At 35.8% G+C, this 23,967-nt stretch overlaps 1 protein-coding gene across 1 annotated transcript; it reads right to left on the minus strand.

Annotated features, from left to right (window-relative positions):
• Positions 1-15,772: 15,772 nt before the first annotated feature.
• LOC132627288 (PH, RCC1 and FYVE domains-containing protein 1-like) lies at positions 15,773-23,221 on the minus strand. Its single transcript, XM_060342545.1, has 9 exons — positions 22,725-23,221; positions 21,592-21,678; positions 20,440-20,529; positions 20,248-20,334; positions 20,039-20,158; positions 17,518-19,626; positions 17,277-17,423; positions 16,445-16,980; positions 15,773-16,196 (listed from the first exon to the last, which is right to left on the minus strand). Exons 1-9 carry the CDS (start codon positions 22,770-22,772, stop codon positions 16,037-16,039), a joined length of 3,384 nt encoding a protein of 1,127 aa, XP_060198528.1. The 5' UTR covers positions 22,773-23,221; the 3' UTR covers positions 15,773-16,036.
• Between the last annotated feature and the right edge of the window lie 746 nt (positions 23,222-23,967).

Raw genomic sequence — 23,967 nt, forward strand, 5'->3', positions numbered from 1 at the left:
AAAAAAAATACTATGTGGCTTTAGATAAGTATGTCTACTAAAAAAAATGGGTATTTTAAAGTAACGTGGCATTTTTTAAATTACAAAATAACCTAAATGATTTGTTTTAAAAAAAAAAAATCCGTCAGCGAAAAGGGTATATTTGCACCATTTTGTAATTGCATCTTTTTGTAACGGCAGAAATATATATACACCACTTTTGAAACGAGCGGTATATCTGCTCTAAATCGCAAAGTTTAGGAGTATATTTGGACCTTTGGCCATTAAAGAATGGTAATGTCGATCACAATGCTCTGCTCTTTCTTCTGGGAAGTCTGTGCAGCAAGGTTGATAGTGGAGCTTCATTACGTCAAATTGGCAAAGTTAAACAATCATATAAAATACTGGAGCTTTCGAACCAGTGGATGGCTTCCACATATTCATTTATTAATATGTTATAGATATGTCCCTTTTCCTATGATCACATACCACAACAGCTAGAAAAAACTCACCACATCAATTCATTACACAAAATAATGTTTGTTTCTAGCATTATTTATCTTCATCAAGAGTAGATAGAGAAAAAGTCTCACGATCAAATTGGATTATTCTATTCGTGTATTCTTAGTCAATTGTTTCGTTCTTTTTATTACTTGTATTTTTCAAGAAGATCTCTTCTTCAGCCACTCCCAAGGCAGGAAGACCGGCAATATCGATGATGATGCCCAGCATATGACTGCAGGCAGGGTGTCTGTGGACTGCCCATGCTTCTCTTTCTCTATCTCCCATTTCCCTTCTCTTTCAGTTTATTTATTTTACCTTAACAATTCTGATAAATATTTAACTTCTGTTAGCATCAAGGATCAAAGCTGCACATTTAGATTAATTAAACATTAAATGTGCTTAGTTAAATAATATAGGGACCACAATCGCCATTTTCCCAACACTTTAATAATGTTCTATTAGCTGGAGAAATCTATGATTTGACAAATGATTTCACTGGTCAACATCTATTTGACAGGACTTAAAAAGAATTATTATTATTACCATATAGTTGAAATTAACAGTACATAAATCATTATTTTAAATTAGTAAGAGCGTGAGAGTTGAAAAATTTATCAGGTTACAGAAAGTCCACGTATAAATGTCTTGGCCGGTAAAGGCCCTTTGTAAGTAAACCATGCTTACCAAATCAGAAAAACACCGCAAGAAATAATAATTTCTAAAGTATTGCTTACAACATCAAGATGTAAGACTCCACCAAATTAATTTGCACAATGTCAAAGGTCGTTAAATATAATTGAAATTTGGTTGTCGTTTGGAGGGAAAAATTTCATGATGGTTTGGTGGAAAGAAGAATACCATGAATACACTGTGAGAAACTTAGAATAAACGTCTACCAACGAAACTTACTGCAGAATATTCGTTTTTTGTCATTTAAAAGTATATTTTATAATATCGAATATTAAATTACTAATATGTCGAGTTATTAAATTACTTTTTCACTGAAGCACTAGTGGAACTTTAGCCCAGCACAAATTGTCGCTCTAATATTGACAAAAGTAATTTTTAAATTGATCAGTTAAACAAAAAAGGCTATTCTCCACAAGTATTTTTGCGAAATGCAATTCTAACAAAAACATTTTCAACATAAGGAGATTTTGAATGTTCGGTCAAACATGTTATTAATAGCATTCATTATAATGATATTGTTTCGGTTTAAAATAAGTGTTCACTTAGTCTTTTGCACAACTCTTAATACCACCTCCTAAAAAAATATTTTAATTAAACTACCCTTAATTAAATTGTACCTAGTTAATATCGTTTCTTGATTACATAAAAACTCACTCATCTAAATAGGTGTAAATTTGAAAGAAAATTATAAATTCCTTCTTGATTATGTAAGTGGACACTTATTTTGAACCAAAATAAAAAAATTAAATGGACATTTATTATGAATCGGAGGGAGTATTTGTCTAAACTACTAGTCTTTTTCACTCTCTTAAACGTCTCACTCAATTAAAAATCCACTAATTCAAGCAATAAGCTGAATTGAGAAAAATAATAAACACTTCTTGTTTTTCTAAAATATTAAATATTTTTGTAGCAACTTCAGTTCGTCAAAACGACAAATATTTGGAAGAAAAACTAACTTTGTTGTTTTAATAAATTAGTCAATTTTGACGAGTAAATTCCCTAAAAGGTCATTCATGTATTGAGAATTGCCTACAAATATCACTCTTGTTTGTTTTACTACTAAACACAAAAAACCTTCCTTCTCTCCTAGTTGGCATGCCATGTTACATAAAATTCTATTTATTTAATAATAAATTTATTTAACTCATTAAATCAATTTAACTCAATCCAACTCAAACCCATTTAACCAACCAACTCATGTCTTATATCAATTTAACCCGGTTAAAAAATATCAAATAAGAAACGTAGCTTTTATACCTGATTTTAGAGTTTTTGCGTTATGCACCCTTAACATATACTCTCTTTTATGATTTGAAGTCCTTTTTTTTTTTTTTTTTTGACGATATGTACCTTTAACGTAACTTTTGCAGTAGTAAATACCATGAGACACAACATTACACATCATAATTCTCCCCAAATACACGGGGAAAGACAGATTCTATTTCCAGAATATACTGCACAAAAGATTGTCAAGAAGTCAAATACATCATCCTTCTCCATATGGTGAAATCAGTGGTTTGGAGAAAAGACTTAAAATATGTAGTGAACAATAACTTGGTTTGTAATATTACAAAGAAGCAGGTAAAGAGAGAATATTCAACATTGACAATTAAATAAGTTTTCTATCCTTTGAGCGAATGGTGAAATCAGTGTTTTCAAAGAAGATAGTAAACAATAAGTAGCATTTAATTTAGGGTGTTGATGCAAAAGTTAGTTTAGGGAACTTTTAATTGTATTTTTTTTTTCATTTTTGCTCTTGTAAATAATAAAACAAAGTAAACCTTTTATGGTTTGTAACAAAATACAGAGATTAGGGTGCATATCGACAAAATAATTGAATAGGGTGCAAATCATAAAAGAGAGTATACGTTAAGGGTGCAAAACGCAAAAAATCCAAAATCAAGTATAAAAGTTAAGCTTCTTTGATGTTTTCTAACCGGGTTAAATGGACATAAAACATGAGTTGGTAAATTAAATGCTTTTGGGTTGGGTTGAATTAAATAGATTTGATAAGTTAAATAAATATGTTATTAAAAAAAATTATGTGACATGACATGCCAACTAGGAGAGAATGAGAGTTTTGTGTGTTTAATATATTATGAGGAAAATAGTGATAGTTGAGTGATATTCTAGTCCTAAAACAAACAAAAGTGATATTTATAGACAATTCTCAATACATGAGTGACCTTTCAGGGAATTTACTCCAATTTTGACATACCTTTTCTTGCAAGGGAAACTCCATCTTCAAACTATGCAAATTGAAAGCCTGATCTTGCAAGAATAAGACGTTCTAAAAGTTGTGATTTTACATAGTCAATGAGAAACATGGGGAAGTTTGGTTGCAGAACCCAAAGGTAGTTTTTTTTAGGAAGCTGGACCCAAAGTTTTAATTATTAGGTATTAGGACCCTATTTAGGATTAAGGCTAATTAAGTGGATAAGTTATTGGGGCATCAAAATAAGCCCCCAAGTTTAAAAAATGCATTTTCGCCCAAGAATTTTTTTAAAAATATATTATATATCATTTTAACCCCATGCGTTTCTTCCATATTCCTGCGTTTTCCTTCAAATGAAGCTCCCAAATCAGCTCAGCTTTTCTCCTCTCTTTCGATGTTAACCCTAGTATAGCAGAGCTTTCCTTCTCCTTTTCTCCTCCCGTTCCTTCTTTTTCAGCAGCCCTTGTTGAGGCTGCCATTGTTAAACCCGTTGAAGCTTTTGAAAACAAATTCCGATTTGGGTGGTTATTTCTGGGTTTTACAACTTGGGAATTACTCTTTTTTGGTTATAGTTTGATCTGGTAAGCTTTAATTCGTGATCTGGTTAGCTTTAATTCGTGTTCTTCAAAATTTATAATTTCTGGTAATTTTCGTGTAGTATAGACCAATTCAAGTTTCTTATGGAGGGTAAACTGGTGATTTCGATGGTAATTGGATTTGTATTAAAACCGCTTGGAAACGAAATTCTCCACAAAACATCCAACCTGTTGAATTGGATAATTATTACGCCTATGATGATTTGTTGAGGAGCATGATTATGTATGGTAATATAGACCCCGTGTCGACAGAAGTGTCCATTAGCTACTTAATTAATGCTCCTAAAAAGGGACAACCTACTACCTACATCACAAATGACCATCAAGTCCGTCTATACCTTATGAATGTTGATAAGGATGGTTCCAGGCCTAGCTTATACGTAATTTTGAAGGAGAGGATTGAAAGTCCAAATTCATCAGCTGCAGCGAATTTATCAGGGACAGCCTCACCAATCATTGATGAAGATCCTTGCGAAGCTCCAATTGACAATGACATCAATGAAGATCCTTGGATACCTCCAATGGACAATGACTGTCCTGATAATGTTGATGGAGAATCCTGTTTCCAACAACCATAGCTATGTTTATGGAACAGGTTTTAAGAGTGGCGACACTTTCAAGGACAAGCGTATGCTAGTGGAAGCACTTGGGACGGCTGCTTTGAAGGCACGCTTCAATTTCTATGTTTGGAAGAACAAATCAGACAAATATGTGGCTAGATGTATTGATGATTCTTGCAAGTGGAGACTGTTTGCCAATAAATATGTAACAAGTTCTAGGTTTATTATAATTGCGTAATGTAATGGGCACACATGCAGCATACAACACGTTTCTCTAAACCATTCAAAAGCATCATGTGTAGTTATAGCGAGGCTCATTATGGGTAAATTTGAAGAAGCGCAGGGATCACTCCTAAACAAATACAGCAGGAAGTTTCTGAAAGATTTGGTTGTGAAATTAGCTATTGGAAGGCCTATTAGGTAGGCATAATTGCTAAGGAAATAAGGGGGTTAGTGGCTGATGGGTATTCGAAATTGATTCCTTATAGTTAGATCGTACATAGTACAAACCCCGGAAGCAAGACAGACTTAAAGCTCGATGAGGAGGGGAGATTCTTATATGACGTCTTGGCTTTTGGAGTGTGGATAAGGGGATTTAAGCACATGATAAAGGGCATAGCAGTTGATGGCACAAACTTAAAGGGAAAGTATGGAAGCGTTTTGTTGACTGTTGTGGCATAAGATGTGGAGAACCATGTTTTCACAGTGGCCTGCTGTGTGGTTAACTTGAAGTGTGATACCTCTTGGAATTATTTTTTCCAACAGTTGCTTGATATTGTGCGCAACAACTTAGATTTGTGCATAATATTAGGCACCACAACATTAAGAAGGCAATACGAAATGTTTACACTAATGCTCACCACGGTGTTTGCACAAGGCATCTTTGTGAGAGAATGCATAGGAGGTTCCATAACGGATTGTTTGAGAAATTATTTTACAGAGCAACAAAAGCATATAGCTAGGAAATGTTCTATGATCACTTTAGTGAAATTTAGCGCGTTGCACCGGATGTAGTTGATGCCTTAAATGGAGCAGGGCATTTTTTTCAGGGAACAGATTTGGAGTGCCGACGTTAAACATAGCCGAATCATTCAACTCAATGTTTCTAGTAGAGATAGTTCCTTATAACTGCCATTTTCGATGCCATTGATACGAGATTTGGTACCAAATTCAATGAAAGGCATACCTTGGAAAAGAATTCCCTATTATTAAACAACCGTTTCATGCCTCGTGGTGAAACAAAGATAAGGAAGAGAATGGAAGCGAGCAAAAAGGTAGTTGTCGTTGGGGTAAACAAAAACGAGTACACCGCGTGCGGACACGGAGGCCATGCAACTGTCAACCTGTCGACTATGTCATGTCCTTGTAGAGTTTTTGACGTGGAAAAGCTCCCGTGCCCATATGCCATAGCAACTCTGAGTAAGAGGTATCCATATATATTTGGAGACTCCGTTTATACCCACTCTTCTGGATATTACTCATACTACAAAGCATATGAAGGTGATATTGTCCAAATTCCTAATGAAAGCAAGCGGATGATTCCTTCATATATGCAGAGGGCACAAGTTCCGCCAAAATACGTTCCTAAAATGGGTCGAAAGAGTAATAAGCGTAAAAAGAGTGTCTTGGAGGGAGAACGTAGTTATACCAAGAAACCAGCCAAGAGAAAAAACATATGCTCCATATGCAAACAACCTGAACATAAGAGAACCACTTGTAATATGAATTTGTCGCAAGTTGAGCAGAATTCAGCACAAGTTGAGCATAATTCGTCACAAGTTGAGCAGAACTCGTCACAAGTTGAGTAGTGAATTTGTCATTGGTCTATTGGTCTATTGCCCTTTTGTTGGCTATGGTTGCAGTAAAATGTAGTTTTGTTGTTGGTCTATTGCTCTTTTGTTTGCCATGGCTGCAATAAAATGTATTTTTGTTGTTGGTCTATCGGTCTTTTGTCTTCTTTGGATGCAGGGAATGTATTTTAATTGCCCTTTGGTCTATTTATAACCGTTGTTGGTCTATTATAGTTGTTGTTGGTCTATTATAATTGTTGTTGGTCTATGTTAAACATTGTAATTTTTTCTTCACTTTTAACGAATGCATTCGCTCTAGACATAAAACAAGCTGATAATTGATTATAAAAGGAAACGCAGTCAAAATGTTCCTTAAATGACCCATTTGGTAATTAAAAATGACACTAAACACGGCAACATCCTCTTTATCTTTTATTTCCCAACTTCAGCTGCCTTCAGTTCTTTTTTTGCCTGATCCCTCTCAGCCTGAGCTTTCTTCAATTCCTTTTTTGCTTGATCCCTCTCAGTCTGAGCTTCCTTCATTTGATCTTTAAACCAATCCCTCGATGCTTCCTTGAAGAGGCTTCTGACTTTCCCAATGACTCTTCAGCTTTGTGGAGCCTATACATTAAATTAAATTTCTCCTCCCTAATGATTAATGGGGTATCATCGTCGACCCATTTAAAATAACCACAACCACCATCTTCTTTCTGCACAAATCAAAAATAAAAATGACCAGTGTATCAAGTTAAAACAGACGTAAGCATATTAAATACTAACTTTTCCCTCAGCACTGCAATAAAACTCTCTTCCAGGAGTTTGTGGTGTCTTTGAAGTCTTAATGGGTGCTAAATCACCACACCTGCATACTCCCTTTTGTGTGCCATACGAATTAGACGATGACTTCTGTGACAGTTTAGTAATTAATGAAGCGACACTTCTAATAATCTTCTCTTAGTTTATAATAAAATGTCGGTTTTTACTCTTTCGTAGAAAGCCTGGGGATGAGGGTATTTATAATGAAAAAGTTACCATTGTTGAGCGTTGGGTTTGAAAAAAGTTACCGTTTGGAGTTGTATGAGAGTTCTAAACCTTTAGTTTATAATTCACCTACAACGTATTAGTAGAAGAAAAAACATTTATTAAATAAGAATTGCACTAATTTTTGAATTTAAAACTTATATTTTTGACTAAACAATATATTGTCATCATGGAATTAGTGAAACAACATTATAATGATCTAAACAATGACACTAATTGACCAATGTCAATAGTATGCTTGTAAAAGTCTTTGGTTGTGATGATCATATGTAACAACTTGAAATTGTTGACATAACTATATGTGAACGTCATACTTATTTTCATTGATATTGGTGTTTATATTAACAAATATGACGTTATATATTTGTTAAGAGCCATTTAAGTGCCCACAAAAATAAATTTCAAGAATTAACTAATAAATGTTAACGTGCATAATTTTTCATTAATAGTTGTGTTATTTCTTATTTTCCCCATTTTCAATAACGTCTAGTAGAAGGTACAATTCGGTCAACTATTTTAAACTTAATTCATGACATTATCTATTTTTTAAGATCCCATTTAAGTGCCCACAAATATAAACTTCAAGAATTAATTCAACAATTTTAACGTGCATAATTTTCCCATTAATATTTGTGTTATTTCTTATTTTTCCCATTTTCAATAACATCTAGTAGAAGATATAATTCGGTCTACTATTTTAAACTAGATTCATGACATTATATATTTTTTTAAGAGCCCATTTAAGTGCCCACAAATATAAACTTCAAGAATTAATTCATCAATTTTAACATGCATAATTTCCCATTATTATTGGTGTTATTTCTTATTTTTCCTATTTTCAATAACATCTAGTAGAAAACGCAATTAGGTATAGTGTCTATGTGTGGAACTTTTAAGTTATCAGTGCATATTTTCCCTTTGTTCAACAACTTCTAGTAGAATAGACAATTAAGTTTAGTGTCTATGCATGGCAGATAGCAGTGCAATTTTTCTTATTTTCCTATTAATATTGGTGTTAGTAGTTATTTCTTATTTTTTAACATTTAGAGACAACGCTTAGTAAAGATAAAATTAGGTCTAGTGTCTATGTTTCAACAGTTAGCAATTATTTCTTATTTTCCCCATTTTCAACAACGTCTAGTAGAAGACTTAATTATGTCTAGTGTTTATGATGGAACTATTAAGTTATGAGTGGATGAAATAAAATGAAAATAAGTGAATAGCGATAAAGACAAGAGGAAGCCTTAATATTAACATAGGGTGATTTACATGGTATGTCAAGTAAAACAACAAAAACATCACCCTAAACACAAAAACAACACCCTAAAAAACAAAAACATAAACTACAACTACTGAGGGTTGTGAGTGGGGGAAGCTTGAGGTGAATATGGGGGTGAAGCTTCAGGGAAATGTGGAGGAGAAGAGGGGGGGGGGGGGGGGGGGGGAAGGGGTATTGTAGTCTTCTAGCACCTCTCCCCGATCAGCTAGGAGTTCTGTGAGAATCCTATTTGTTCTCCTATTATACCACTCCATCTAGGGGTGGGCATGGTACAATATGGTAGGTATTTGAAACTTCGGTATGATAATTTCGATTTTCGATTTTAAAAAATACTATACCATTACCGTACCAAATTAATTCGACATGGTCCAGTATTTTAAAGTTCGGTTTCGATATTTTACGGCACGGTAAATTGGCACTATAGTTTTTCCGACTTCTACTTACATATATTCATATCATGGAGAATTATGACTTCCGCTACTTAAGAAACGTCTCAATTATTATGCACTAAACACCTTACACATGTAAAAATATTCAAAGATTACACAAAAAAGATATTTAAATCAAGATAGAGTAGTCAAAGTTTCAACGTTTAAACAATTAGTTTTCTAATAATACTAGTTTATATATTTGTTAGTATTATAATACTAAGATATATGAATTGTATATGTAATTATATACTTCGGTATGGTATTCAGTATTTCGGTATTTTCTTTATGAATATCGTATCGAATACCAAACTTTTTAAAAATGCATACCAAATACCGTACCAAAAATCATAATACCGAAATCGCGGTATAAAAAATTTCAATTTCGGTATGGTAATCGGTATCTATTATACCATGTCCACCCCTAGCTCCATCTCATGTCTCGTGGTGAAAGCAAGGTGACGAACAAACCACATGTCGTCTTGAAGCCGATGCACAAGCCTAAATAGTGTGGTGGTGATCCGGTTAACAACGGGAACTTCCCACAATATTCTACTAACCCGAGGGTCTTGGTAAGCTTGGGGGGTGGGGGAGGGAGAGGTTGCTGTCATGAGGGCCATTTGGAAAGCCATTGGAAAGGTCTGGGTTATTACTGAAGTTTGCCATTTTTAAGTCTATAGGAGGTTTATGAAGAGTTTTTGAAAGCTGAATTTTTATGATCAAAAACTGAAGATGGAGGAGTTTATTTATGGGGATTAAAAACGAGTGTCTTTCACACTTCTCATCAAAGCAATAATTGTAAAACCCTCGTCCCTTGTTTAGTGGTTTAAAAGCCACATTGGGAAGGGATGATATAGGTGTAATCCTTACCTTTTTGGCAGAAAATATATAGGCAAATTCAGATTTTACCACTATATGCGTGTAAAAGAATTAATCCATAGATCACTTGTGCACGATTGGCGATGCATTTTCAAAGTATGTAATTTATCTTAATCTATATCCATTTGTGAGATTATGTTTACATTGGATAAACATGTTGTTTTTTGTTTTACAAATTTTTCTAATAGTACAAATCAATTTGTAATTGGCGCAATTGATTAATTTAAACATGTACAACTGATTCTAAAAGTTAATTGAAAGTAATGCAACCACCTTTAAATTAACCTAATCTATTAAATTCATCCATTAAATCCTCCTACAAACAAAGATAATATTACAAATTGTCCTAAAAGCACAAATTGTCCAGAACTAAATCAATCGACTGATGCATTTTTTAAACTCAACATTTGATTTCTCAATTGCTGCAAGTCTATCTAGAACGGTATTCGGCCCTCGACCGCACTCCTTGCAAAATCCACTATTAGAAATCAATGCATCTATTTCCTCATTCGCTACACGTTATTGGCAGGGCTCTCCTGACCTATTGATTAATGTCGCATCCGCAATTTTCTCCCTCAATGCACATGCATCTATTTCCTCATCCACTACACGTTGTTGGTGGGGATCTCCAGGCCTATTGATCCATGTCGCATCCGCAATCTCCTCCCTCAATGCATCTATGCATCTATTTCCTCATCCACCTCCTCGTTGTCATAAGGCATAAAATTTCTTATGTACTCCTTCTCCATCTCACCAACAGTTGGGTAAAGAAAAGGACGCACCCTCTTGATTTCAAGAAATCAACAAGGTCAGTTCATAAAATAAGTAGTTTATAATGTACCAATATTGACATTCTAATAGACTTAAGTTCAAATTGTTAGCTCTTCAGCAAATATTTTCTTTGTGAATGGATTAGGTTTTTTTTGGCGTAAAGTGCGCCATATCAGCATCCTTGGAGTTGGAAGCGGAACAACCCCTGATTTGGCACAATTATGTCCAACAAAGAGGATTCCTTTATATGCCCATGCCAATAATGGAATTCAACACATAATAGGGTCAACCGAATACTAATGGTCTATAATAAAATGGTATTGGTATGGATAACTTACCATCAATTCCCAGGGGAACCCGTAAAGACATATTCTTGGCCTTTAAGTGGGGTCGTTATTTCAACATGTACACCTTGTTCATCAGGTAATCCAGTGTTAGATTAAAGAAAATCTTGCCCCAAGGATATTTGTTAGAGCGCGGCAACAAATCAACCAAGTTTATCCATTTCTTCTCAACTATTTTAGATTTGGCATGTTCCAATCAAAGGCAGTGAACAAACCACAGCAACGATAGTTTAAGCTTGTCTAATTTGGTCAATGATTTGTTTTTCAAGCTTTTCATGAGAAAATCCTGGGTGACTCCTGAACGAACTTTTTTAAATGTTTTAGTGAACTTGTTTCCTACCTTAAAATTTAGCTCCTTTCCACTAGGGATGGCACCACAATTCAACCCAGTGACCAATGCGAACTCCCTTAGCCCAAAACAACATGGCATATCCTCAATTAAAAACCGCGTCTCATGGTTTTTATTTCAGTTAATAATTTCACGTAGAAGAAGCGAAAGAACAAGTTGTCCATTAAATTTATCCCAATGTAAGGGCAGGTCCAAGAAGTGGCCAAAACAAGTTTTACGAAATATATTTACAAGTTTATGCTTTCGTAATTGAACTTTATAGTCGGACCACCACTTCATAGAAGACCTTACCATGACACCGGCTGGGAAATCAACTCCTTCCAAAATCCATGAGGTCAATCCAAGCCTTTCCAGCTTTTCTACGACGATGGACTTGACATTTCATGAACAAATAGGCGATCACTGTTTTCCTCCTCATCTTCCGGAATCTCTCATTCGCCAAATTCCTTTCTCCAGCACCTCAATTAACTACTTCTTCATCACTGATGTGCGTCTTATCTTCCGGAACCTCGCATTCGCCAAATTCCTCTTCTCCAGCACCACAATTGGCTACTTCTTCTTCTTCTTCTTCTTCAAATTCATCAATTTCTTTGAGAATCTTATCAAGAGATGTCTCTTCTGCCTCTTCTTCATTTCGTCTATTAATCATCTCATTTGATTCTTCATTTTGTCTAATAATCACATCATCTGGTTCTTGATTTCATCTATTAATCACCTCATATGGTTCTTCATTTCGTCTATTGATGAACTCATCTGGTTCTTCATTTCGTTTATTATTTAACTTTTCTTGTTTCTTTGATCTATTGTTTAACTTCTTAGTTGTTTCTTTCCTCTATTATTTAACTTTTGTGCTTGTTTCTTCTTTAGGACTTCATCTTCACCTACGTCATAATCCAGGTCAATACCTCTGTTCTTAACCTTTTTCTAGATGAACAAGGCCTGTAGTCAACTCTCCAAAGTGATCTGGAACACCCTCTAGTCGTCACCATGACTATAAATTCAAAAGAATCTACAAATAAGACATGCAAAACACAATGGAACTCAACAAAAAATCCGATTAAAAAGAAACTAGGGCTTTGCAATGACTGTAAAATAGGAATCAATAAACAATCAGAATCAACAAATAAGGGCTTCGCCATGACTGTAAACTCAGAACATCACATTAAAAATACCATTTTGAACTCGAAAGAAATCAGAATAGGAAAAAAAAATTAGGGCTTCTGTAACCTGTAACTGTTATTCAGCTAAAATAATGAAATATTGGCTCTTGAAATAGCTTTTTTCGATCCCAAAGCTACATTCAAAGTCTTTTGGAGATGGAGATGAAGCTCAAGATCATCAGTGGAGTTGGAGGGAAAAAGAACGAAGATATAAGGGAAGAAAGAGGGAAAGAAAAAAAGGAACCCCGAAGTTTTGAAAAATACACAAAGGCCCCCGCGTGTTTGCTAAGGTGAGTAGTAATTTCTGGACCAAAAATAAATGAAAAATAAAATGGGGGCCCTACCATCTAAAAAAGACTTTGGGGGTCCTGTCGCCCACGAGAAAAGGCCATAAATAGTCCCTTATCTATGAGAGTAGGTCTAAAATAGTCCCTTAACTATATACTTACCGGTTTTAGTCCTTTAACTATCCAAAAACTTATCAAATTTGGTCTTCATCTATTTTTTTATACAAACAGCGCACAAACTCATAAACCTTCGTGAGATTAATCGTTAAACCATTCCTCAGACCTATATTTATCTCTCCCCGATTCTTTTTCCTTAAATTCATTCTTTAACCTCAACTTTTTTCCTCAAGTTCTCTCTCGCGTTTTGTAACAGACGGACTATGTTGGTTAAAACCGACCCAGTCCGTCGGTTTTGTTAAAAAAAAAAATTTTAAAAAAACTGACGGTCTCACGTCGGTTTTTTTTTTTTTTTTTGAAAATTAAAGAATGAAATGTAGGAACTTGGAGTCAAACGGGTATGTTCCTTGGCATTAAAGGGCTTTACCACTAGTCATATACTTACATTGATTTAATTTATACTGTTTTTTCGCTCTAAAAATCGACGGACTCCGTCTCTGTCAGTTTTTTTATTAAAAAATAAAAAATAGAAATAAAAAATCGACGGACTCCATCGGTTTATTTTAGAAAATAATATAACAAATAATCGACGCAGTCCGTCGGTTTGCTAAGAAAAAAAAAAAGATTAAAAAAATTATTGAAAAAACCGACAGAATCTGTCGGTCTTTCCATCGGTTTTTACCAGTTTTTTAGTAGTGTTTGAGAAGAATGGTTACAGAAATTTTGTGCCTGAGTTTGTCTTTTCGAATTTTAGAGACTCGAGAGCGACACCAGTTCCAGAATGCTCTTTTTAAAAAAAAAAAAAATAATAACAAGAGGAACTTGAGGAAAAAGAAGCATGGAGAGAAATATAGGTCTGAGAATGGTTTAATGATTAATCTCACGAAGGTTTATGAGTTTGTACGCTTTTTGTATAAAAAAATAAACGGAGACCAAATTTGATAAGTTTTTGGATAGTTAAAGGACTAAAACCGATAAGTGTATAGTTAAGGAACCATTTTAGACCTACTTCCATAGATAAGGGACTATTTATGACCTTTTCTCTGTCGCCCACTTATTCCATGAAACATAAGTGCATAGAGATGCTTGGGTTTCAATCAGTGCAATACAATGACAATTATATTGTCAACAAACTCAGTATTTCAAAACATCCAACTGCTGCTACAACTGCTACAAAATTCCTAACTGTTTCATTATTTGATTTCTTCCACCAAATAAGTACAGTATTACTTTTGGACGAAACATTATTATTATAACACAATGACAAACAAATAAAATAATACTAACGAATCTCGTGCGTGGATTTTATTGTCTCATCAAGTCCAAATCAAAGGGAGTACCAGACAACCATACACTTTATTTCACACTTCGATGACATTATTCTAAACAGTTGGTTATCGCATTACAATCTTTTTGTTTGTGAGTATATGTAAGGGAGCTTTGTTTTTCTTTTGAGGCTTATAATCTAGGAGTTTTAGGTTCTAAACATTATTCTTTTCAATTAATAACTAAGTCATACTGGATTCTTTTGTGAAATCCCTATATCAAATTTTCTAGCTCTGTTTAATTTAAATTTCTTCTTTGTAATGAAGCACAATCTCATCGCCTTGGTTGAGCACCTTTTTTTTTTTTTTCACTTCATTTTTCTTTCTCATCTGCCATATTTCCAGAGCATTTTACTGACTTGACCATCAAAGAAACACATCATCAACTATGAACTCGACCCCTTTGTGGGTATAGCCACTTTTTAGCTTCTGTAATTGAAAAATAACTAATGTTATGGAGTTTTAAATTTCACAGTTGAAATTTTAGGGCGATAGATAATGATTTTTTTCCCAAAAATAGAGCCGAAAAGTAACCACAGATGCTATATCTATTGTGAAAACTCGACCCCTTGGTTTGTGCAGTCGATTTGTGTTTTAGATCATTACGTTATGAACATTAATTATTATTGTTATTGTTATTACTTACTCAGCAACTAAGAAACTTGTCCCGTATAATAGGAGCACGAGTTGACTCTAATAGTAACAAACGACGAGGAAAATGAACAAAGTAAAATTTGACACAACAGATTGTTGAAAGTGTACTACCAAACTTACTTTTATATTTATTTATTTATACTAATAATAAAGGCTTAATATGGTTGACCTATTCTTTAAAAATTGACCATTTGACGCATGGCTACTTGCACTTGTTCAACGCATGCTTGCTCTCCTACATGCTTATCCTATTATAATCGTAAAACTTATAAATTCATTGTTCCAAACTTGCACTTCTTCAATTAGTTTTATATAAGCACCATGGTCTCATACCCCGATAACATTTGATTGTAATAAGTCTGGAGATATAAAGCCCTAGTTCCTAAAAGAATATTTTTTATTGCCTTCTTTTGTGTTCTTTTATCTTTCATATTTTTTCGTTGTTTTCCTGATTTTGAATTAATAACGGAACTCAGGCGGAGGAGTTATGAATTTGTCTCACTTATGAAATAGAAATTATTGCTTTCAAGTACTCAAATTCCAAAACCTATCAAAATGCTCTACAAACAGAAAACAAAATTTAAACGAAGTGTAGTGAATTCTAATTTTGTGGTCAATACTAAATTTAAACATCTAAATCTACTGGCACTACATCAAAACTTTGACCACGTTCATAGTTCCCAATCGATGTTGAAGCTACAAAAGGTTAAAACTTACTAGTTAGCAAAGGTAAACACTTAACAATTTGCTAAGCAAGAATAACACTGGCCAAGAAGTAAAGGGAAAAGAATGCGGATCCTGTTGGGCAACAAATATAATTGATTGATACTATTATATACACTACAATACAACAACAAATAAAGTTAAATGGTGAACGCCCTAAAGAAATACGATTGAACCAAAAAAGTAACACAAAAAGAAGGGCTGAGGAACTTGTGGAACAGTAGGGTCAGAATGGAAGTGAAGGGTTTTCGCTCTCTCCCCTCAATAATTTGAGGGCATTCCGCACCACAGTTATCAAAAAGGTAGATAAGAATTGCTACAACAGATCTATTTAACGAATTTCTAAATTTGGGAAGATGGAGAGAGAGCTCCTTCAGACCTCCGAGCAGCCTGGCCTGTAACCGACGACTTGTCTGAACCACGGACATTATATCTCTCGTAAACTTTTTCACGGTTTTCCGACCACCAAGTCTCCGCTTGGTGCTCCCCAAATCTTCTGCGGCTGCAGATTACAACACAACCGACTATTATATCAGAATCATTTTAAGCAATGTTATCTTAGCGCAAAACAGATTAATCAATAGGTGACACTAGCCAACTTTCCAAAATAAATAATTTGACGATTATAAAAAGATAAACTTATTCTCCAATGGCGCTGTTCTAGATATGTACAGATCCGTTGTATTAGGAACATAGTATATAATTAGTAACTTAGCAAAATCAGTCAAGACAAGTGATCAAAGCAATTACCTGAAGCGCACTCGTTTGAGATCTCTAGTGCCATCTCGAAGAGCCATTAGTGTTATATACACTCCAGGCTCATATTGTTCAATCCATTCAGCCTCGACTTGGTTAGGGTTACCAGGAGGCAGCGAATTTCTTGATTTCAATCCGTTTCTATTGTCTTGTAAAGATGCAGCATCTTCATTATCGACGGCTTCAGACGCACTATTGATGCTCACCTGCGCCCCACTACCATTAGGTAGTCTAACTTCAGCTCGATCATCTGTACCATTGGAGGTCAGGATTTGATTGCTTGTAATAGCTTCAATGCTACTAGAATCCCTTTGGTGTCTGCCAGGGCTTTGCATTCCGTATGTACTAAAGTCCATGCTGGTTTGAGAGGCCATGTAGGAGCTAGCGATAGAATCAGATCTCGAATGACGTTCCCCATTAGCATCAGGATAGTGAATGACATTCGTGTCCCAACCATTCGGTAGGTTAGCTAGTTTGAGGCTCTCTACATCATAAGCCCCAGGTGGCAGCCTTTCAGCCATGTCTTTGAGCTGTAAAAAGAGCAGATAATAGGGAAAACATACCTTCAGTCAGCAAAAAGAAAAAGAGTACAAAAACATAATTCTAGTCAGTAAGCAATATACCAAAATAAATTTGAACCAACATTATATTTCAATTTGAGTTTGCACTTTGCATATAATACACACACACATATATGTGCGTGTGTGTGTGTGTGTATGTGCACAACATATATATATATATATATATATATAGAGAGAGAGAGAGAGAGAGAGTATATGTTTGTCTGTTGTGAATGCGTGAGTGTGCACGAAATGTAAGAGCATACCTGTGCCATCAGCGACTTCATAGCTTCTTTTGCAGCTTTGCTTTTAGCAGATTCCTCGGCCACCAAAACCATTGCTTCCTGGGCTTTTTTTGTTGATTTCTGCAGCTCCAACTCCTGCTGCTCACAGCGATGTCTCAGGTTCTCAACCTAAGTTAAACAAAAATTACATTAGTTACAAGGAACTAGGAAATAGTATATAAGTTAAGCAAAATGTAAAGCACCTAGGCAGAACTTAACAGACCTGAGCCCGTAATTTATGAACTTCCTGATTTAAAAGGTCATTGGTCTTCTTCAAACTGTCGGCAATGCTTTTGGAGAATGAAAGTCCTGCAGTGGTAGGTACTGGTGTTGCTGAGCGTGGTGGACTTGGCTTCCTAGAGAAAGGTGATACAGATCTGGAACTAACACCCGATTGGGTCATAACTGGCTTTGGAACTGCCCAACGCAGATCACCACCGGTTGCCAAAACTACATCTTTCAGCTGTAACAAAGGAGCTTGAGAGGAACGACCCAAGGAAAACGTGTCAGCTTTTTTTCCTTGTTTGACTGCTTTACTATCTAGCTGCTTGATCAAATCAAGATTTGGTGGCATTCCCGATTTCGCTGATCGTATATCAGCCTTGTCCAGCCTGTCCTTGTTCTCACCAGAAAGGCGAGGTCCAGAACTTCTCCTGTTATTGATTCCAATCTCAGCAACCTTACTCAGTTTTGTGAAACAAGAATCACATACACGATACGGTTTGTTAGGATTTGGAGCCAATGCTGCCCTTATTGCTTTTCTTGAAGTACATGCATGGCAATGTACAAGCCCGCAGTTGTAGCAATTGTGTCTTTTCCTTGTGAAGCCAAAAGCCTGTCTACAGGCTGAACACTGGGACTGCTCAGCACCAGAAACCCATTTGTGAAGACATATCGCAGCAGTGTAATTAGAACCACAAGCAATATATTTCACATGTCTGTCCTTCAAAGCTTCAACCAAAGTGGGAGCTTTCCGGTCCTCTACATCCCCATGACCTAATCTCCCATTGGCTCCCTTGCCCCACGTATAAACCTCATTTTTGGATGTCAAAACAGCCACATGGTATGAACCACAAGCAATATCTTCAACAATTTCCCCCAAAAGTTTGTCTTCTACCAGGCAAGGCAACTTCCCATCAGAATAAGGACTTCCAAGTTGTCCATAGACAGTACTTCCCATTGTAAAAACATGGCCAGATGTGGTCAAGCAGACAGTTAAACTATGCCCACAAGCAATTTTTTGAAAATTGTGATCAATAAGTGCAGGTACACAAGTAGGTTCCAGTCGAGGTTCTTTATCACCATGTCCAAGACGATTTTTATCTCCATCTCCCCAAGTAAATAATTTTCCAGATGAAACACTAGCATTAGACTGTGTCACGATAACTTCAACCACAGCAGCAGTATGCCATACTCCACATGCAGCAGCAATTGTCCTCAGACCTGACAGAGACTTCACCTCCCTGGGGAACAGGACATTTTCCCTATCACCATGGCCTAAAACACCAAATGTTCCATCCCCAAATGTGAAGAGCTGCCCAGTTGATGTTACTAAAGCAGTATGCCATGGACCGCATGTTACTGATGCAACTTGAAGTCCTTCCAGAGGGCCTGATATTCTCTTTGGTATCCAGTGGCTGACATCAGTGCCGTTACCTAGAAGCCCAGCATTGTGTGTGCCATCCCCCCAAGTATATAATTCACCAGCCATTGTAACAGCGCAGGTGTGAAACTCACCACATGCAACAAAGTCAATGCTGCAAAGGGACAATGATTCAACAAACCGAGGTTGAGTGACATCTTTCCCAACACCATGGCCAAGCCGGCCACCAGATTCTTCACCCCATGTAAATATTTCACCTTGTCTGGTGACAAGGGCAGCATGCTTGACCCCACAAGCTATATGATGAACATCCAGAACTACATTGGATTCTAGTGGTCTTGGAAGAAGCACATCTGCCCTTGTGCTCACCGTACTGGAATTTTTTTCAGGTCCAACCTTGACAATATTATCACATATTACCTCACCCCATATATAAACGTCGCCCAAAGCATCACAATCATCTGGTGCAGAACCATGACTAGAAGTACTGGGTGCGCTGGAAACACTAACTCGGAACACGTCTGAAGCAGATCCTTTGGCTTGAATATTCTGCATATTTGCTTGATCCAAAGCTACATGTGACCTTTCAGACTGCACAATGTTATAAGGTTGATAGCTCTTTGGAGAAGTATTGGGGTTGGAACTTAAGGAAGCGTCTGGAGAGCTAATTTCTTTTGTAGCACTGACAGAACTAGAACTTGGACTATTTGATGTCAAATCTCGACTATCCTGCAAAATTATTCAGCTAGAGCAGTGAGTACATCAGAAATATGATATTACTTGCATGTCTAATGCACCCCAAATGAAGTACTAGAACACTAAAAAACGATTTAAGACTAAAGGAGACTGTGAAATCATTTTCTTTTTTCTTTTTTTATGGTGGGGGGAGGGGGCGGAAAGTGATTAATTTTCTGCAACTGGTGTTATTTAAAACTTGAAGAACCATCCTAAAGACAATAGAACCATAATGGAAATATTACTTGCAATCAAATTGAATTTTCCAATCAGGATCATGCAGAGGCAAATGATTCAAGGTTAATAAGAACATTTCTGAATACTCAATCCTTTAGCATACACATTAAATAAGAAATAGGATAAAACAGTCTTAATTGAAACAAAGGTGTTAGGTAGGTAGTGTTACGTCAAAGTAGAGGCCTCCATCACTCCAACCGTCAACCTTTGAGCGTCCACCTTGTCCAGAAGATATCAAAGATTTTAGGCCAGTGATCCAGAACTCTGCCTCAACCTTGTCCTTACAGATCTGAAATAACAGGATACATGTGTAACTCAATGAAAACCAGATAAAAAGCTACGAAACTAGGATAGGGAAACTTGGTATATATAACTAACCAGATCAAGGGATCTTTTTCCGTAATTGTATATGAGAGAGAAGGACAAGTAGTCCTTTTCAGGACGAAGATATCGTCGAAAAACAACCTGGAAATTAGAAGCACAGGTAAGACTTAACATTATTAGGTTTTACGGGAGCGGTATTCATCATAAATTCAAAGTGGAGTTTTGTAGAGAAGATGATGATCTCACAGTTCTTTGCCCAGGAATGATTCTAGATACTGAAGCTAACTTTAAAATCTTTTCACCACTGCTAGAGATCCAAACTAAAGATGATTCATCCTGAAATTTTTTCCATACAGACTAACATGAGCAGAGTGTTGTCAAAGACAAAAATCATACAGAAGCACCAATATCTGCCGAGGGAAAGCACAATTGAAGAGACATTTTAGTGGAGAAAAAAAGAAAGTTCCACAGGAACAGCTCATGGTGCCAACACTGGGAAGTAACCAAACCAAACTAATTTGCACCAAACTTCAGGGCTTAATAAAATAATTTCTGATTGTGCCCACAAGTTGATGAGATTATGTTTAGGTTAGGAGACTGGCAGAGTTCCCATTCCATGAACTGAAAGATCTATATATTACTACTGGCTTTCACTGAAGTTCACACCTTTATTGGATGCTGAATTTCTGTGTCACGAAATATCAGCTGATGTAGTAATGGGCAAACGAGCAACAAGAGAAAGCAACCACTTTCAGATCAAGTTGCGGGTCGGAAACACATTGTGGGCACAGAAGTTTTTGAGCCAGCAGATGATTATGAGTAAAACATTGAAGAGCATAAAAAATATAACTAATATATATGTATTTTGAGGTAAATAAGAAATTTAAAAAAAATTCAAGGCTTCACCTAGGAACAACTTTGTTTAGTTTATTATTTCACTCCCGGTGAAAAAGTTACTGCTGATTTATCCAATTATAGTTACACATACAAAACCCAGCCACAAGTACTATTAGCTTCACAACTACCTACAACATTGTTCATCGAGGCTTAGATCAATTACCCTACAAAACCAAGAATCTTATAAACAATGGGACCATACTCCTTAAAGTTCCAACTTTTGTCTCCCTATTTCCATTATAATCATATTCAAATCTCCAATTCACTGAACCAAAATAAAAGTAAAAAGTTCCCGAGAAATATTATACTGACATAGCAGGAGACTCATTATTCAATCAAAAAGACTATACAGCATCAAGAGAATCATAAGATCATGGTGAAGCTCAAGCCAATGATAATGCAATATAGTAAGCACGATGCACCTCTAGATCTATACACAGCAGTCCTACTTCATAAAGGCCTAATCAACTAAAATGTGTACACATGCTAATGTCAACTTACATTAGAAAGTCTAAATGGATAGAACTTGGGCTTCCCTTTGCGTCCATATTTCAACAGTTGAGCTCCTTTCTTTAAAGCAATTAGTGCCTGCAAATGGTAACAGAAATGAGTCTAGAAAAGACATTTCTTCTGAACAAGATCATAATGCCTTAGGGTTCTATGACTAGACTTAGTCTTTGTTTTTTTTTTCCCCCAACGAACTGATAACGAGATTGAATCCTTTAACCTTCAAACACACGACCTATGTTGGACAACGAACCACTTAACCGCTGAGCTAACTCCCATCTCTATATGACTACACTTAGTTAAGAAATATATGACAAGAGTTAAATGAATAACTGAGAATTAAAGGGAAAATTATCTTTTAAACGAAGGGATTAGTAATCCACATGCTTCAGCCAGTTATTCACAGCAAATAGACTAGTGATATGTGCGATTGTGCCATTAATTTCAGACAGTTCTGCTATCAACATTTTATCTCCCCTTTGGAATAGTAGTTAAAGTTAGATGAATCACATCCTAACGGATTAATCTCGTCCTAGACTTTCTATATGCAACTAATTTATGGATACACTTGGCAATTCCAGTAGAAATAGTCATTTCAGTCTATACCATTTATTGATCAGCGTAAGATAAGTTGTACTCCTTCTTAATACAGCCAATTAAGGCCCTGAACTACATAAAGCTGTAGCTTTGAACCATGGAAATGTGAACAAGGTCATCCTTCCAACAGCCCTTGTCTAAAATTCTCAACCTCAAAAACATTAACAACATAGGAAGAGCATCGAAAAGCACGGACAGAAACATTGGGACCCACAAAGTGCCCTCCCCACCATACTGCCAAGTGCCATAACAAGAATCTCACTTCAAAGATCAAATCTTTCTTCTTTCTTTAACAGCTACTTTAAGAATCAATCAATCAAGTTCTAGGTGGGATCTCCCATTTCTTTAGGATAGTGATAATATGCACCATTTAATCAACACCGTGCAATATGCTTCTAATGAAGATGTTTTTTTTTTTGCCCTCTAAAACTACACACTGTGTTCTAAATTACCCAAACAAAGAAATTCTTCAAACGGAAAAGAAAAACAAACAAAAAGATCTCATATTGACTGGAAAAGTAAAGGGTAACCTGGTCAATATCACGGTGGGCATCACCATAAGTAAGAGGATCTGCCATTCCATGTGAAAGAAGAAGCTATTTTAGACCATCTCCACCACCTCCGCCACCTTACACCTCCGCTCATCATCAACTCCGACCACCTCCCTCCGCCGTCCGTACACTACCATTCACTATGAATCAAAGCCTATCAGTAAATTCTCAGATCTGAACAACTCCACTGCCTGCCTCTTTTCTCAGGTCAATGCTTCAAGTCAAACATAAGTCAACCAATAATCGTACTGATAAAACTCTTTCCGGCCGGTTTCCGGTGGCCGGAGAAAGGTGGAGCGAGAGAGAGAGAGAGGAAATGGGGATTTTTAGAGAGAGGAGATTGTTGAAGTGGTAAGTACAGAGAGAGTCAGAGAACCAACACAAAACAAAAGGCCTCTCAGATGAAGAAAATTAGTACTCAAAGGAAAGAAATTTCCAATGCTTTTTTCTTTCCTTTTTCTTTTTAACTGTTTTAGAAACTGGACAAATTCACCCCCCCCCCCCCCCCCCCAATAAAAACAAAAATAAGAATTTGGTTTCTGTTTAGAACAAAGTGTTTCTTTCATGCCCAATCGCCTACTTATAATAATTCAGAAAATTACACTCAATATTAATTGAGACAATAATGCTATTAAAATTGACTTATTTTTTTACTCTCTCTGTCCTCTTATATGTTTGTATGTCTTGGTATAAATATTTGTATATTTCGGGCTAGTTTTTTTATAATATAAGCGACCAACTTGTATATTTTTAAAATTTTCCCTTTATAATTTCTACGTGTCATATAACTGCTCAGTTGGTTGGCTAACTGGTCTTTCACTTTGTACATGAGGGTTCGAATCCCCACGTTGTAATCTCATTCTCCATTTCCACTTTCCCCTAACCACCCCGTAATAAAAAAAAAAAAAAAAAAAAAAAAAAAAAAACTCACTTGGGATTATTTCTCATTCTGAGTTCACTAGTAATACCGAGCATTTGCTTTTTTATGAAATATGATCTTTCTGAATTGATACATGAATATTTACTCCAATAAAAATAGTCAATCTTGAATGGATTACATAATCATCACCACTTTATAAAATAAAAAATATTAAAATTAAGTATTACACGATAAACAAGAAGAAGTCGCAGAGTTTGAGGTTTACCTTTATTATTCTTAGACTGTTTTAGAATATTGTTTAATATTTCTTTAAAAGAATTCTCTATTGCCATTACAAATACT

This window comes from Lycium barbarum, chromosome 2, assembly GCF_019175385.1.
Source record: "Lycium barbarum isolate Lr01 chromosome 2, ASM1917538v2, whole genome shotgun sequence".
Taxonomy (NCBI): Eukaryota; Viridiplantae; Streptophyta; class Magnoliopsida; order Solanales; family Solanaceae; genus Lycium; species Lycium barbarum.

What these genes read in the sequence shown, in the direction of transcription:
- LOC132627288 (XM_060342545.1), bottom strand. Translation starts at nt 22,772, where the DNA reads ATGGCAGATCCTCTTACTTATGGTGATGCCCACCGTGATATTGACCAG. An exon ending in GAAAAAGATCCCTTGATCTG is followed by an intron (nt 20,159 to 20,247) that starts GTTAGTTATATA and finishes CTGTTATTTCAG; the next exon opens with ATCTGTAAGGACAAGGTTGA. An exon ending in CTCAAACGAGTGCGCTTCAG is followed by an intron (nt 16,197 to 16,444) that starts GTAATTGCTTTG and finishes TGTAATCTGCAG; the next exon opens with CCGCAGAAGATTTGGGGAGC.